This window comes from Neomonachus schauinslandi, chromosome 6, assembly GCF_002201575.2.
Source record: "Neomonachus schauinslandi chromosome 6, ASM220157v2, whole genome shotgun sequence".
NCBI lineage: Eukaryota > Metazoa > Chordata > Mammalia > Carnivora > Phocidae > Neomonachus > Neomonachus schauinslandi.
Window position 1 is genome coordinate 151,964,922 of NC_058408.1, and position 14,282 is coordinate 151,979,203.

The 14,282-nt window shown below is 41.1% G+C and overlaps 1 protein-coding gene across 1 annotated transcript in view; it reads left to right on the plus strand.

Moving 5' to 3' along the window:
- Positions 1-14,282, plus strand: part of GLRX3 (glutaredoxin 3) — a 31,698-nt gene that overhangs the window by 3,376 nt on the left and 14,040 nt on the right. Inside the window, exons 2-4 of the mRNA XM_021703775.1 lie at positions 2,129-2,237; positions 11,714-11,788; positions 12,520-12,721. Coding sequence (XP_021559450.1) covers positions 2,129-2,237; positions 11,714-11,788; positions 12,520-12,721 — 386 coding nt within the window. The remainder of the gene's footprint in view (positions 1-2,128; positions 2,238-11,713; positions 11,789-12,519; positions 12,722-14,282) is intronic.

Sequence of the window (14,282 nt, forward strand, 5' to 3'; positions counted from 1 at the left end):
AACCACCATTCAAAACAATATAGAGCCCCAGAATGTTCTTTAGCTCCTTTCCTGTAATCCCCGCCACTGACCCACTCTCTGTCACTATAGGTTAGTTTTGCCTGTTCTTTGTACTTTATGTAAATGGAGTTACACAACTCATGGTCTTGAATGTCTGGGTTGGTTTCCTCATCATGTTTTCAAGATGCACATTGTTGCATGCATCTATAGTTGGTTTCGTTTTATTGCCCAGTAGTATTCTGTTGTATAAATATACAACAGTTTCTCCAATTTGTGGACATCTGAGAGCAGGAGCAGGGGGAGGGTCAGAGGGTGAAGCACACTCTCCTCTCAGCAGGGAGCCTGATGCGGGACACATCTGACATTTATTTGTAGCTTTACCCATTCTTGATTCCTTCACTCCTGACCCTGAGGAGGCTGTCCCTTCCCTCATGGTGAATTCTCTGCTCTTAGATTTCCCCTCCTGCCGCCCCCGAAGACCTTTGCATCCTCAGCCTCTCGTGTCTTTATCCTTTCCCTCTCCACTTGCACTACCCTCTATGAAACAAACATAAAGATTTTCTTGTATTAAAAAGAGCGCAAATCCCTTGATCCTGTCTTTCCCTCTGCCTAGGACTCTCTCTGTTCACAGCCAGATCTCTTCAAGTGTAGATTCCTAGCAGCCTACAGCCTCATCTTTGATTCAGTCCCCGCATCCTGCAGTCTGACTCTGTGCTTCTTCTGCCCTGCAGCATTGCTGGGGCCCTTCCAGCTGCATTGGATGGTTGTCAGTTCTTCCTTCTTAACATCTTTCTCTTGACTTCTGGGAGGCCCTTTAACCTTGCTGTGCTTTTTAGGCTCCATTTTCTGGTCTACTGCCTGGGTTCCTTTTCCTCTATCTGTCCTAACTTACTGTCGATGAGCCCAGAGGCTCTGACCTCTGTCTTTTATCCTCTAGGGTAGGAGAGCTTGGTGCCAGCTCCATTTCTTGATTCCCAAATCTATCTGCAGATGAAGCACAGACTTCTTTCCTGAGCTCCAGACCATCACTAACAGCCCCCACCCCCCTCAGGCTTCCTTTCCTCTCAGGTTAGCAGCTTCTATACATGATGCGTGGCTCGTTCGTGCCACCACTAGTCATCAGTCACTGAGCCAGAAACTTGGAGTTGGCTCTAGACCATGCTTCCAAGGTCACCAAATCCTGTCCCTCCTACCTCTGAAGTCCTCCCTTTGCTTCTGCTCGCCAGCACTGGGTGGGAGGCTTATGCTTCTCGTGGCTGTACTGTTTACAGTTGGCCACTCCTTTCCTTGCCCACAGGTTAGTTGTCCTTAGTTCCTTTCTCTATGTGACATATTTTTCAATGTGTTTCTTTCCTGGTTTTTCAGATTTTTTTGGTTGGGGATAATTATAATTTGTACTTAGACTCCTATAGAAGGGTTTTTCAGTTCAATATGAAGATAGACTTAAAAGATACCTTAGCCAAGACCATTTTATATGAAAATAGTTGATAAGTACATACTGAGATGCCTAAGAACTTAGTCAATAATTTATTAATCCACTGTTCTGTCTGTTCATACCATCAATTTTTAGAAAATCTTTTGTGGTAGAATATAAAAAAAGCCTGTCTTTGTGAAAATCAATTCCATTTGTTTCCCTTGTTTTCTGCCTGTGTGCCTTCCATTTTCAACATTTTATTCCTGTTCCTATGGTCACAGTTAGAGCCCAGCATCACAGTACTGTGCTTAAAACGTGAATACCCCATAGTACCTGTGCACCTGTAGCCATTTGTCACAGACATGGTGCCTCGGCTGCAGAAGTCTAGTTTCCACCTTTCCTAAGGGTCTGAAAACATAATTGATTTATATGACTATTAGTTGAGATGGATGAATATTTAGAACCACTTCATACGAGCTAAGTCTTCACTCAAGAAATATCATTAACTTGAAAACTCATCCAAAAGATTACCAAGACCTTGTAATAAGCCTTATATTTCAGTCTGGGTTTAATACGATAGAATTCTAGCAGTACAAAAACATTTCAGGCAGTTCTTGTAAAGATTGTTTTGGTAATAGAATTTAATCGATGTCAGTATTTCCTTATTTTTAAAGATACTGTAACTTTAAAAGATTGCATTTTGATGATTTCCAGGTCCCTCCTTGTGGTCCATTTTTGGGCGCCGTGGGCTCCACAATGTGCTCAGATGAACGATGTGATGGCAGAATTAGCCAAAGAACAGCCTCAAGTTTCGTTTGTGAAGGTATTATATTTTTGGTGTCACGTCTTTTATGAGGCAGATTGCATTTTATTAACATAAGGGAGGAGGGATTTGGAATTCCACATGTTTATAATTGGTGTTATTTTTTCTTATTTTTGCAGTAGATTATTCTTTTTTTTTTTTTTTAAGATTTTATTTATTTATTTGAGACAGAGAGAATGAGAGACAGAGAGCACGAGAGGGAGGAGGGCCAGAGGGAGAAGCAGGCTCCCCGCCGAGCAGGGAGCCCGACGCGGGACTCGATCCCGGGACTCCAGGATCGTGACCTGAGCCGAAGGCAGTCGCTCAACCGACTGAGCCACCCAGGCGCCCTGCAGTAGATTATTCTTAAAAACCTTAAAATTGTTTTGCATTTCTCAAGTATGAAATACTGTGACAATAACCACACTTTCCCTAACGTGTGTGGTGGGAGGACAGAACTAGTAAATTGCAGGATGGGTAGTGGGGATGTTCGCCAGCAGAAGCAACTAGATCATTCACTGTGGATCATCGTGTTTTGAATATAGTAAAAATATTAACAAAGCTTGCTTCATTGAAGAGCAAGGTGTGATATGGAAAGCGAGTAAAGGAAGGGTGTGTGGAGGCCGCTAGGAACCAGGGGAACACGAAGAAGCAACTGTCTTGGGTCACGTAAATGCAGACCTAGAGGAGAAACTGAAAGCTTTTCTGACCTGTTTAGGAAGCAGAGGAGAAAGGAATCGAGCATCTCCTTGCCTTGCCTTGTTTCCACGTGGCTGTGCACACTCTACATTCCTAGTTTGTCTCTTGGGTGGGCACGTACTAGGAAGGTGATAGTTGAGGCTGTAGATTAGCTCACTTGGTTTAGCACATTTAATGCTGTCAATTAGGACTTAGTCTTGGTTGAGGCAACAAAGCCCAAATAGGAGTCAAGAATCTTAGAAATGAATTTTTGGGAAGGGAGGCACGCCCTGTATTCAAAGACTTGAAATCCTTAGGATTTAAAGAAACAAAAAGTACCAAATCCTTATTTTTTAAAACTATAATTAGTGAGTTCAGAGCACATGTTGGCAAATATACCCATTTATGGGGCTAAAAGTGGTATCTTCTGTATTTTCCACTTTTTATGTAAACTGAAAACAGAATTCTGACAGGCTAATTCATCCGTGTAATAGGTGATGTAATTTTCAGGCAATTTCTATATAGGTAAGTGTGCTTTGAATAGGTATTGCAGTTAGATGTCTCAAAATCAGAACAGCGAAAGGAGTGTACAGTGAGAATGCTCCCCCACACCTTCCCTGCCAGCCCTGGTGTCCCACCCTGTGAAAAAGGGACTGCTTATATTAATTTTGCATGATTCCTTTCAGTGTTTTTTTTTTTTTTGTATGAAGACAGAGCAAATATAGATGTAATAGTTAGCTTTTTAAAATTTAAGGACTCACTTAAAATTCCAATGAAATGTGTAATGTAACCTTAGAATGTAACCCTAAAATGTCCAATATAAATAATATAGAAGGAGACATTAAAACTGCATGTTTGGTCAGTGATAAAAGATAATGATTACCAGTGAAATGAATGATTAAACATTTCAATCATAAGATTAGTCAAGATGATGGTAATTGTTGCATGTCTGCTTTTATGTGTATAATGTTTCTGGTTTAGGTAACACATTGTTCTTAGCTGCCATCTGAATGATTTATTTAAGGCAACTATAGAATTACTTCTCACATTGGTACCACACTTGGCAGTGAGATTTTAAGTTGTTCAAGTGCTTAAGTGTCTGAGTAAGCCAGGGGTTGGGAAGTCCTTATCTGTCAGGGACACCTGAACCTGAGTGCACCTGCTGTTCGTGGGAAGGCTGACAGCATGAGGTGGGTAGTTCTTCCAGGAAGCATTACTTTCTGGAAATTTACTCTGTGGAGTAGTTTTTCTTTTCTCCCCCCCCCCCCCCTTTTTTTTTTTAAGGATTTTATTTATTTTAGAGAGAGAGCATGTGAGTGGAGGGGAGCTGCAGGGGGGAGAGAGAGGGAGGGGGAAAGAATCTCAAAATCTCAAACAACTCTGCACTGAGCATGGAGCCTGACACGGGGCTTGATCTCACAGCCCTGAGATCATGACCTGAGCTGAAGCCAAGAGTCAGACGCTTAAGCGACTGAGGCACTCAGGCGCCCCAGCAGTGTTTCTTTTAAACGGCAAAGATAATTTGCATGGAGTTTGTAAGGTAGGTAATTTAAATGATGAGTAAATAAGTAAAATATTTGAGAGATCTGTTGGCATGCCCCAGTAAGAGAGGATGCAGTTCATTTAAAGAGAGCTTTCTTTTGTTAATGAGAGCTTTTGAGCCATCTAGGGTAGGGAACTGATGTTCTGCCACCTCTGTGTCTTTTAATTTGATTTCTTAGTTTTTTTCTTTTTATTTATTTATTTATTTATTTTAAAGATTTTATTTATTTATTTGACCGAGAGAGAGCGAGAGCAGGAACACAAGCAGGGGGAGCAAGGGAGAGGGAGAAGCAGGCTCCCCACTGAGCAGGGAGCCCGATGTGGGGCTCGATCCCAGGACTCTGGGATCATGACCTGAGCTGAAGGCAGACGCTTAACGACTGAGCCACCCAGGTGCCCCATTTTTTTTCTTTTTAAAGGTATTATTTATTTGAGAGAGAGAGAGAGCATGCACGCACGAGCTGGGGGCGGGGCATAAGGAGAGGGAGAGGCAGACTGCACTGAGCAGGGAGCCTGACATGGGACTCGATCCCAGGACCCTGAGATCATGACCTGAGCTGAAGGCAGACGCCTAACTGACTGAACCACACCCGGGTGCCCCTAGTCTGGCATTTTTGACTTGTGAATTATAGAGATCAATTGATTCTATAATTTAAATTTACAAAATCATTATGTAGGTGATCTTAAACATGATGTTTTTAAGAGTTTGAGTGTAAAGTTTTGTGACCATAAACAATTTCTTATTTTGTGGATGATGGAAAAGCAATACCTGAGAAAAGTGAGCATACATTTGGCCTGAGTAGTTCCTGCTCATTGGAACAGGTTGCTGAAAGGCAGGACTCTTAGGTTTATTGCATCTGAATGAGCACGCTCTCGCCTGTACTGATGATGTAGTGACAGAGTGCTTGAATGCTCCCCGGCACCATGTCTATGCCTTGTGGGGTGGCACTCTCCTGCGCTGGCCACCCTGTCTAGACCTACCTGAGGCTCTGGGCCCCATGCCGAGGTTTGCCTGCCTCCCAGGGCTTAGAGGAGATACACAAGTTATTCTTATTGCTAACAGTCTTATTGAAAACTTAACATTTGTTCAGAATAAAATTAAATGGCTAATTAAAATGTTACATGCCCTTTTCAAATTACGTTAAGTCAGTTTGTTAGCACTTTATCTTTAACTAAAATGGGAAAACACATCTATCATTTAATCACTTGTTTGAGAGATAGAATCTTTCAAGATCTAGTGTCTGGTGGCAAGATAGGAAGGAGGAAGAGAAGCACAAGGCTCTTTGTGATGGGAAAGTTGGGTACCATTAGTTCTGTTCGAGGTCCAGATCAAATTCGTTTTTTTATAGGAGTGGCCATTCATTTTTACTTTACATTTGGTTTTATTATGACTTAATTATTGAAATTTTATTCAATTTGTTTTTTATTATTAAATTTATTATTTATTTTTCTTCAAATGAAGGTTGTATGTTTAGGTGCACAACATGATGATTCAATTCAAATCCATTTTATATGAAGTCTCCTGTGTACTCCTGTGGCTTTTTTTTCTTTCATCTCCAAACTTTGTGCCATTGGTTCAACTATTAGAGAATATCTTGTGTTTTTGTCTGTTCTGTCATTTAATTCCCTGTTTTGATTGGCTGTTTTTTTTCTTTTTTTTAAGAGAGAGAGCACTTGGGGGGAGGGGCAGAGGGGGAGGGAGAGAGACAATCCCAAGCCGACTCCATGTCCATCACGGAGCCCAGTGTGGGGCTTGATCTTACAACCCTGAGATCGTGATGTGAGTCAAAATCAAGAGTGGGACACCCAACCAACTGACCTACTCAGGCGCCCCTTGATTGGCTTCTTGACTAGATGGTGGGATACTTGAAATAGGGACCTTTACTTTACCTTGTTTTCATTTTTTTTATTGCTTTCCTTTGTGTAGGTGGCTCCCACCTTCTATGTCAGCCTCCCCCACCCCGCTTCCAGCTTGCTATTCTGATCCAGTTAGGCTGTGGTAATCATCTTACCTTATAATGCACTTTAGTACGTAAATTCTCAAAGACAGGCTTATCGGCCACCTGGTTGGTGAGGTTTGTACCACTGTGTTTCATTTCGCAGTGATCTTGTTTGTATAGTACCGGTGTACTTGCATTTTATTATGTCCATTGTAACTTCAGGTACGAAGGCAAAGGTATAGAAGGAGTTATATATTTAAATTTGTATTTTTTGATTCTCAAAAAATGGGAATTGTTTTAGTTTGATTTATTCTTGAATGTGTAAGCATCTTAAAATACAGTTCATAGTATTTAATTTCTAAGGGTCTATATAATCAGTATAGATGATTTCTATATGGTTATAGAAATGTTTAATTCTAAATGTCTGTACAATTAGCTTGTGTAAACAGACAATGCAGGGCAGTCTCCAGAAGGGAACGACCAGCTGCGTAGCTAGGTACCAGTTAGCTGAATTCCTATTTTTCAGCAGCAGAGAATACTGACATGTTACTAATAATACTAATAATGGCACTTAAAGAGAACATATGTAGGATTCCATTTTGGGGGAGCTCTATAAATGCCTCTCACATAATTCAAGTAGAATAGCTAAATCTTAAAAATATTCTAGTTTTTATTTATGCTGTCTTGATAATAAAATACTAATAATTAACAAAGTTTATTAGCCGTTCCTGGGCTAAGTTTGGCAAAGGTCTTTTAAAAAGCTACCCAAAACATTAATTTAAATATCTCTTTGGACAGAGAATTTGATTATGAAAAATTTTCCTTTTAGATCATGTCACAGAGTTAGAAAGAATGAAGTTTAACAAGATGTCTCTGAATGTGAGGTTTAATTGTTCTCAGGGCCACCCTGGCCAGTGGTCATTCCCATTGTAGGCTTAGCAGTAGTGACCAGCCTTTGTTTAGTAGTGTGTCAGAATTTATCTATCTAACACTTATTTATATGCCACCATTATGCTAGTCACTGGGGGTATAGAACAGTAGGGCCATCGAGTCACATATTACCAAGGTAATTTTACATCGTAGTAAGTTCTGAAAAGAAACAGGTGGTAGAAGAGGAGGACTTGGCGGCGGGTGGGTACTTTATTCGGGTTGGGCTGGAGAGGTGTATCTGGTAAGGGAAAGCTGGAAAGTGAAAAGGAATTGTCATTGGGAGAGCTTGGGATGAACTTTTAGGCTGTGGATCAGCAAGTGAACACTGTCGGAGGGCCGGCAGAAGGCCAGTGGAGCTAGTGAAGGAGGAGAGGTTCTGGCAAGAGGTTGGAGAGGGAGGCAACAGCCAGATGACCTTGTGGGCACTGGAAGAGTTTGGGTATTATTATTATTTTTTTAAGATTTTATTTATTTATTTGACAGAGAGAGAGAGAGAGATCATAAGTAGGCAGACAGGCAGGCAGAGGGAGAGGGAGAAGCAGCTTCCTGCTGAGCAGGGAGCCCGATGTGGGGCTCGATCCCAGGACACTGGGATCCTGACATGAGCCGAAGGCAGATGCTTAACCGACTGAGCCACCCAGGTGCCCCGAGTTTGGGTATTATTTTGAGTGCAGTGGAAGTGATACACAATTGGATTTCTCTTGTTAAGTTGATTCCTCCAGCTGTCCTGTGGGCAGTGGTTTGAAGTGGGGGAAGAAAGGATGCAGACTAGAAGCAAGTACACTCATTAGGAGGCTATTTCAAATACAGGCCAGGTTAGAGATGCCTTGAAGTCTAGTGGAGAGGGAGCATCGAGATGATGCTCTGATTTGGCTTATATTTTGAAGGGGGAACCTGGAGGACCTGTTGATGGAGTGGATGTCCGGTGAGGGAAATGGCTTAATCAAAATTGTCTCCTTTTTGATCTGATCCTTTGGATGGATTATAGAGATCAAGATGCCCTGGGGAGGAACAGGTTTAGTGGGAGATACCTAGTAGAGATCTGAGTGCAGGTGTTGAGTGTGTAGCTTGGAGGTGATGGGGGAAGGTCTGGCATGGATATTAACTTGGGCATTGTTGCCGTATTGGTGTTACTTAGAGCCACAGGGTTGAATGAGACCACTCAGGGAGAATGAGCATAAATAAGAGAAGTGCACTCAGCATCAAGTCCTGGGATGTGCCAGCCATGTAGAGGTTGGCCAGATGTGAAGGAAGAAGCCAGAGAGACTGAGTCTCAGAATTTGGGAAAAAGGGCGCCTGGGTGGCTCAGTTGGTTGGGCGACTGCCTTCGGCTCAGGTCATGATCCTGGAGTCCCTGGATCGAGTCCCGCATCGGGCTCCCTGCTCGGCAGGGAGTCTGCTTCTCCCTCTGACCCTCCCCCCTCTCATGTGCTCTTTGTCTCTCTCATTCTCTCTGTCTCAAATAAATAAATAAATCTTTAAAAAAAAAAAAAAAAAAAGAATTTGGGAAAAAGAAAAATCGGGAAGCCAAGTGAAGGCTTGTCAAGAAGGTGGTATCTCGAGAAGGTGGGTGTGGTCACACTGATGATACTGAAAGGTCAGTAAAATGAGGAAAGAGGGGTAGCCATTGGATTTGCTGAAATGGCAGCATGGTAGTGTAGAGTGGAGCTTGGTTCTGGAGCCATACTGCCGTGCTCCACCAAACAGTGTTGTAATCTTGGCTGACTTACCTAACCTTGTTAAGTTCCAGTTTCTCCTGGAAGTCAGGTGTGATAACAGCATCCATTATCAGGCAGATTAAATGAGTCAGTACACAAAATGCACTTAGAACAGTGTCTGGCCTAGATTAATCATAGCTGTTAGCCATTACTGTCGTAGTGGTCTTTGGTGACCCTGGAGAGAGTGAATTCCCTACCTCTGGATTTACCTTGCTGTGGTAACACCTCCCTGCCTCTCTTCACCCCACTCCACAGACGTACAGCACACCTCAGGGGAAGGGTCTGACTTCGAGAGTCGTGGTTCAGCAAGCAGGTGGTTCCCACCGAAGGCATTCGTTCTGTCTGAGATTCCATTCTGGAAATGTTCATGTTTGGTGGATGCTAAAGTCATGTATAAATCCTATCTTGAAATTCAGTCTTTCTTTTTGATTGATACAGTAGAAAAAGTATACCACAGTATAGTGAAAAAAAAGCATAGGTTTTATAGTCAAACAAACTTGGGTTTGTTTCTCAGCTCTACTACTTATTATCTTTGTGTCTTTGGACAAGTTACATCTTTACCTAGCCACCTGTAAGTTTGAGTTGATTATATACTACCCACCTTTCCAGGTTTTAAGTAGTTTAGGCCATTGTCTGCAAAGGGCCTGTCATGGTTTGTGGCACAGGGTAGGCTTTCCATGAAAGATCGCTCTTACCGATCATCTGTGGTCTTTTCTGAGTGCAGATCAGTTTTCAGTATTTTCTATTTTTATTGATAGAACTGTCATGCTGTTTTACATCCAATAAAAATGTTCCCAAAGAATTTCAGTGTGCAAAGGTTTTAGGACCTCAGAAACCTTGTTCTGGGGGAATGGGTTTGCCTTCAGTGGCACTCCTGGCCAGTGCCCGGGAGGATTTGTCTGTCACCACTGCCTTTGTCTTATTAAGATCTCATCTTCCTGGGAGCTGTTTTTCGAGAGGTGCATGTGGTGATCTTCCTGGCTTTAGGAAGTTCAAGAGGATTGTTTGCTTCCTGGAAGAATTGTCATTAAGGGAGACTGTTGGAAACCAGCAGGAACATGAGAAGAGGTCAACTTTTGGCCACACAGAGGACTGTGTTTTTGACTCCAGATACTTCCTGGTTTGGTTTGGCTTAAGACTATTATCTTGTGGGTTTTTTTTTTTTTTTTCTTTCTTTCTTAGTATTGCCCCTTTTTAAAATTTGTCTTATTTGCTGTTAGAATCCAGTAGTACCAAAGATAGGGATCGTAACTGAGCCTAACCCAGTGCCCACATGTGGTGGGCACTTGAGAGATTATTTGAAAGAGAGAAAATAATGAACTGCCTTAATCATTGCCTTTTCTGTTCCTCTTTGGTCTGAGTGTGCAATTGTATGAAAGAAAGCAGCACAAAAGTTTTAAAAACTTAAAAAATGTGTTCTAAATAGCTCTCTCCAAATGCTTTTTCTTTTTTTCATTTTTTCGGGTTTATTGGACAGTTGATGTTGATTTAAAATGTATATGATTTTCACCTAGTACATTTTGAAAAATGAAAGTAATTACAAATATTGTTTCAAAAGGGTGTTTTAAAGAAAAAAAAATAAAGTAGGAAAAGAGCACCCAAGAAATATATGAGATGGAAGATACAAACCAAAGACAAATGACTCTGCCTCCCACTTACCGTCAAGGTTCATTTGGATAGATATATACCGGATCGGGGAAAGCGCTAGATAAAAATAGTGTTTTAAGCCCAGTGGAAATCTTTCATTCCTGGAAAAATACAGGATATATGTATTTAAATCTTTTAACAATATAATTTATCAATAAATTTTATTTCCTACAGGTATAATGTGAATACAGATTTTTATTGGTTTTAAAAAGTTTATATTAAATTGACAGTCCTATGAGGGAAGGATATAATATTATGTCTTGGTTTTTCTCAAAGTGTACGGTTTACAAAGTCCTACATAAATAGCTTACAGGAATTGTGTTCTAATTATTTAGAAATTGAGTTATTAAATACGTTTAAAATTCATATGCCAGATAGCACATCATATCTGGTTGAGGGGCCTCAAGGAAATTATCAAGCAGAATGCAGTCATCTTATTTAAAATGCATTTAAATGTATGAATAGACCCAGAAGCAAATAACCTAGCAAGATATCTGCTTAGTGTCCAGCAGCCTTGCAGGAGTTAACGGTAAAATTTATCAGACATCAATAGTTTATTGAAGAAATACTCCTTTTTGCTTCATAATTTGCAGAAGGCTACAACTGTCAGTCATGATGTACTGCCTCTTGAAATTAGTCAATAGAGCAAACAGCAAGAATTGCTGTGGGCAGAAAATAAACACTGTAATCATGACATAACTGGGGTCAGTGATTTATGGATTTCAATATAGTAGTAGCTGCATATGATTGAAAATTTACTAGGTCACTAGTGCACCAAAAATTTTATTCACAGCCTCCAGGCATCTTTTGAAATGTGCAACAAAATAAAAACCTCTGAACCTGTTTTGACACTGCAGACTCAGTGGATGACATGCCAGCCCAGTGAGTCTCATTTAAATGTAAATGTGTCATAAACTTTTATACCATACTTTTTAAAAACATCAACTATTTGAAGGGATGATGCATGTGAAGCTGATTTACATATTGAAGTAGTAAGAAAGGACCTTTTTATAATCAAGCTTTAAATTCTTTTATTTTAAAGTTGGAAGCTGAAGCCGTTCCTGAAGTATCTGAAAAATATGAAATTAGTTCTGTTCCCACCTTTCTGTTTTTCAAGGTAAGGATAAAGATGGCACAAGAGATCCTGCTTCTGTTGTGGGCCATGGGGCTCTGTCTTGGTTCCTTTACCCTCTCCCCTGATCCCTGAACACTTGGCACTGGTTGTTCTGGCTTTGCCCTGTCTTCTCATAGTCTCCTTGTTTGCACTGATGCCGAAGCTTGGCCTGGGGTTCCTGCAGAAGTGTCATGGGCAATCAGAGTTGGGGCTTCTAGACAACAATCCGGATACTTGGCTATAGACCCAAAATGTTCCCTGAGTTGGGTCAAAGTTGGTTGCTTAGGGCATGTGCCTGGGCGTAATGGAACATCTGGCTGGTCCTGGTTTGATTAATGACTCTTTTAGGAAGCAGGTGCAGATCTGTGCTTTAGGGCATCCCTGAGTGTTACCACAGTTCCCCCCCCAATACCGCATTTATACTTAGTAATAGATTCATCCCCATGAGGGTGGGGAAATCTTTTCTGTTTTTGGTTAGACTCTGATCTGGTTTGAGTTTGAGGTATTGTGATGTTTTCCTAGTATGTTCCCAAAAAGGGAAAAAAAGACAATTATGTATTTCTAAAATTAAGATGCATCTGGCAATTGGTAATCAGGTTTTTAAAAACATATAATAGTGTTGACCCCTTTAAAAATTGGCTAGAGCTATGAGTTCATACTTGTTAAAATTTTGGATCTTAAAAGGGATGATGAAAGAATGCCACACATATTCTAAACGACTTTTTTAACTTCAGAATTCTCAGAAAATTGACCGATTAGATGGTGCACATGCCCCAGAGTTGACCAAAAAAGTTCAGCGCCATGCATCTAGCGGCTCCTTCCCACCCAGTGGTAACGAGCATCCTAAAGAAGATCTCAACCTTCGCCTGAAGAAATTAACTCATGCCGCCCCTTGCATGTTGTTTATGAAAGGAACTCCTCAGGAGCCGCGCTGCGGTAAGAAGCTGCTTTCACAAGGACGCAGACAGAACGGGTGCTTGACCAGCGTGGGGTGCAGCTAGGTGCCCATCTCTGTTCCTGCTGTCCGTTCCTCTTACACTTGTGTTGAGATACCTTTAGAAAATCAGGAAGGTCCTAAGTCCCACTGGCATTCTGTCGTGAGGTGATGAGAATTAGGTTGCGTCACACACACAGAGAATGTTGGAACCCAGAGGCATCTTAGAAATCATCTGATTGAAGATTTTTGTTTTATATACCTAAGTACCCAAAGAGGGGGAGTTTGCTCAGGTCACCTCAGAGTGTAGTTGGGATTAGGTTCCAGCCATCACATTGCTGTCACCTGAATGGGCTTTTGTCTGCTCAGTTCATTTTGCTATTAACAGTTTCCTGTCTTTCTTGGCAGTGTCTCTTGATTCATGTAGTCCAGATTCAGCAGTTTAAAAATTTACAGAATTTTGGTGGCATTCCTGTGTGTCCCCCTGTGCTTTTGCCTTCCTTCTTGTCCCAACATTGAATTATGTGACTGCAGTGTTCACCTATTGTTTATAGGTGCTAATAATTGAAAGATTCTGAATTCTGTGGCTTATAATCACTCTTATTTTCTGTACATATATGCTTGTAATTTTGTCCTTAAGTGAGTTTTAGAGTTTATTTGACCCCTCTGGTATTGGGTTTATGTTATTTTCTTTTTACTATGCCTAGTACAACATTATTATGCTTCATAATTGGGCATTTAATGCCTCTTGATGTTGCTGTTGAGAATCTGAGAGTATTTGTTTCAACTATACAGGAGGGAGTTTATTAAGATACACAGCAGTAAAATGGAGTGTGCTATTGATATGATTACTGCATGTCCAGTGTGACTTTATTAAAATAACCTAGCTTCCAGTGTAAATTTAATTGTAAATTCTTCCCTATATGGTTAACAAATTACATATTAGATTATGAAAGTCTAGTTTTAAAAATAAAGTTTCATGTTGAGTCCTGTCTTAAAAAGGTAAAGAAATGGTTCCTTTTTCTCTCAGTTCTACTTGAAAAATATCCTTGCTAGTATTTACATGTCAGGTAATGCCTCCTGTTTATATGTTGAAAAACTAACTTGGTCTATATTGGAGTTAACCCCAGATAGCAACAGCCCATCTTTGTTGTGGTGGTTTGTTTTTTTTTCATCCTTTTTTTTTTTTTTTTTTAAGATTTATTTGACAGAGAGACACAGCGAGAGAGGGAACATAAGCAGGGGGAGTGGGGGAGGGAGAAGCAGGCTTCCCGCCGAGCAGGGAGCCCGATGTGGGGCTCGATCCCAGGACCCTGGGATCATGACCTGAGCCGAAGGCAGACGCTTAACGACTGAGCCACCCAGGCGCCCCTGTGGTGGTTTGTTTTTAATAGTGGTTACAACTGGTTTACTTTCTCCCATCAGGCAGGAAAATCATTTCTGGTACTTTCTTTGGTGACCTGAGAACAGGGACTTACAACATGAGTCTGATGGGTTTTATTCAGTGCCTTCCTTGCAATCTGAAGTATGGGTGAACTGTTGTCAGATGTGGATGAACCTGTA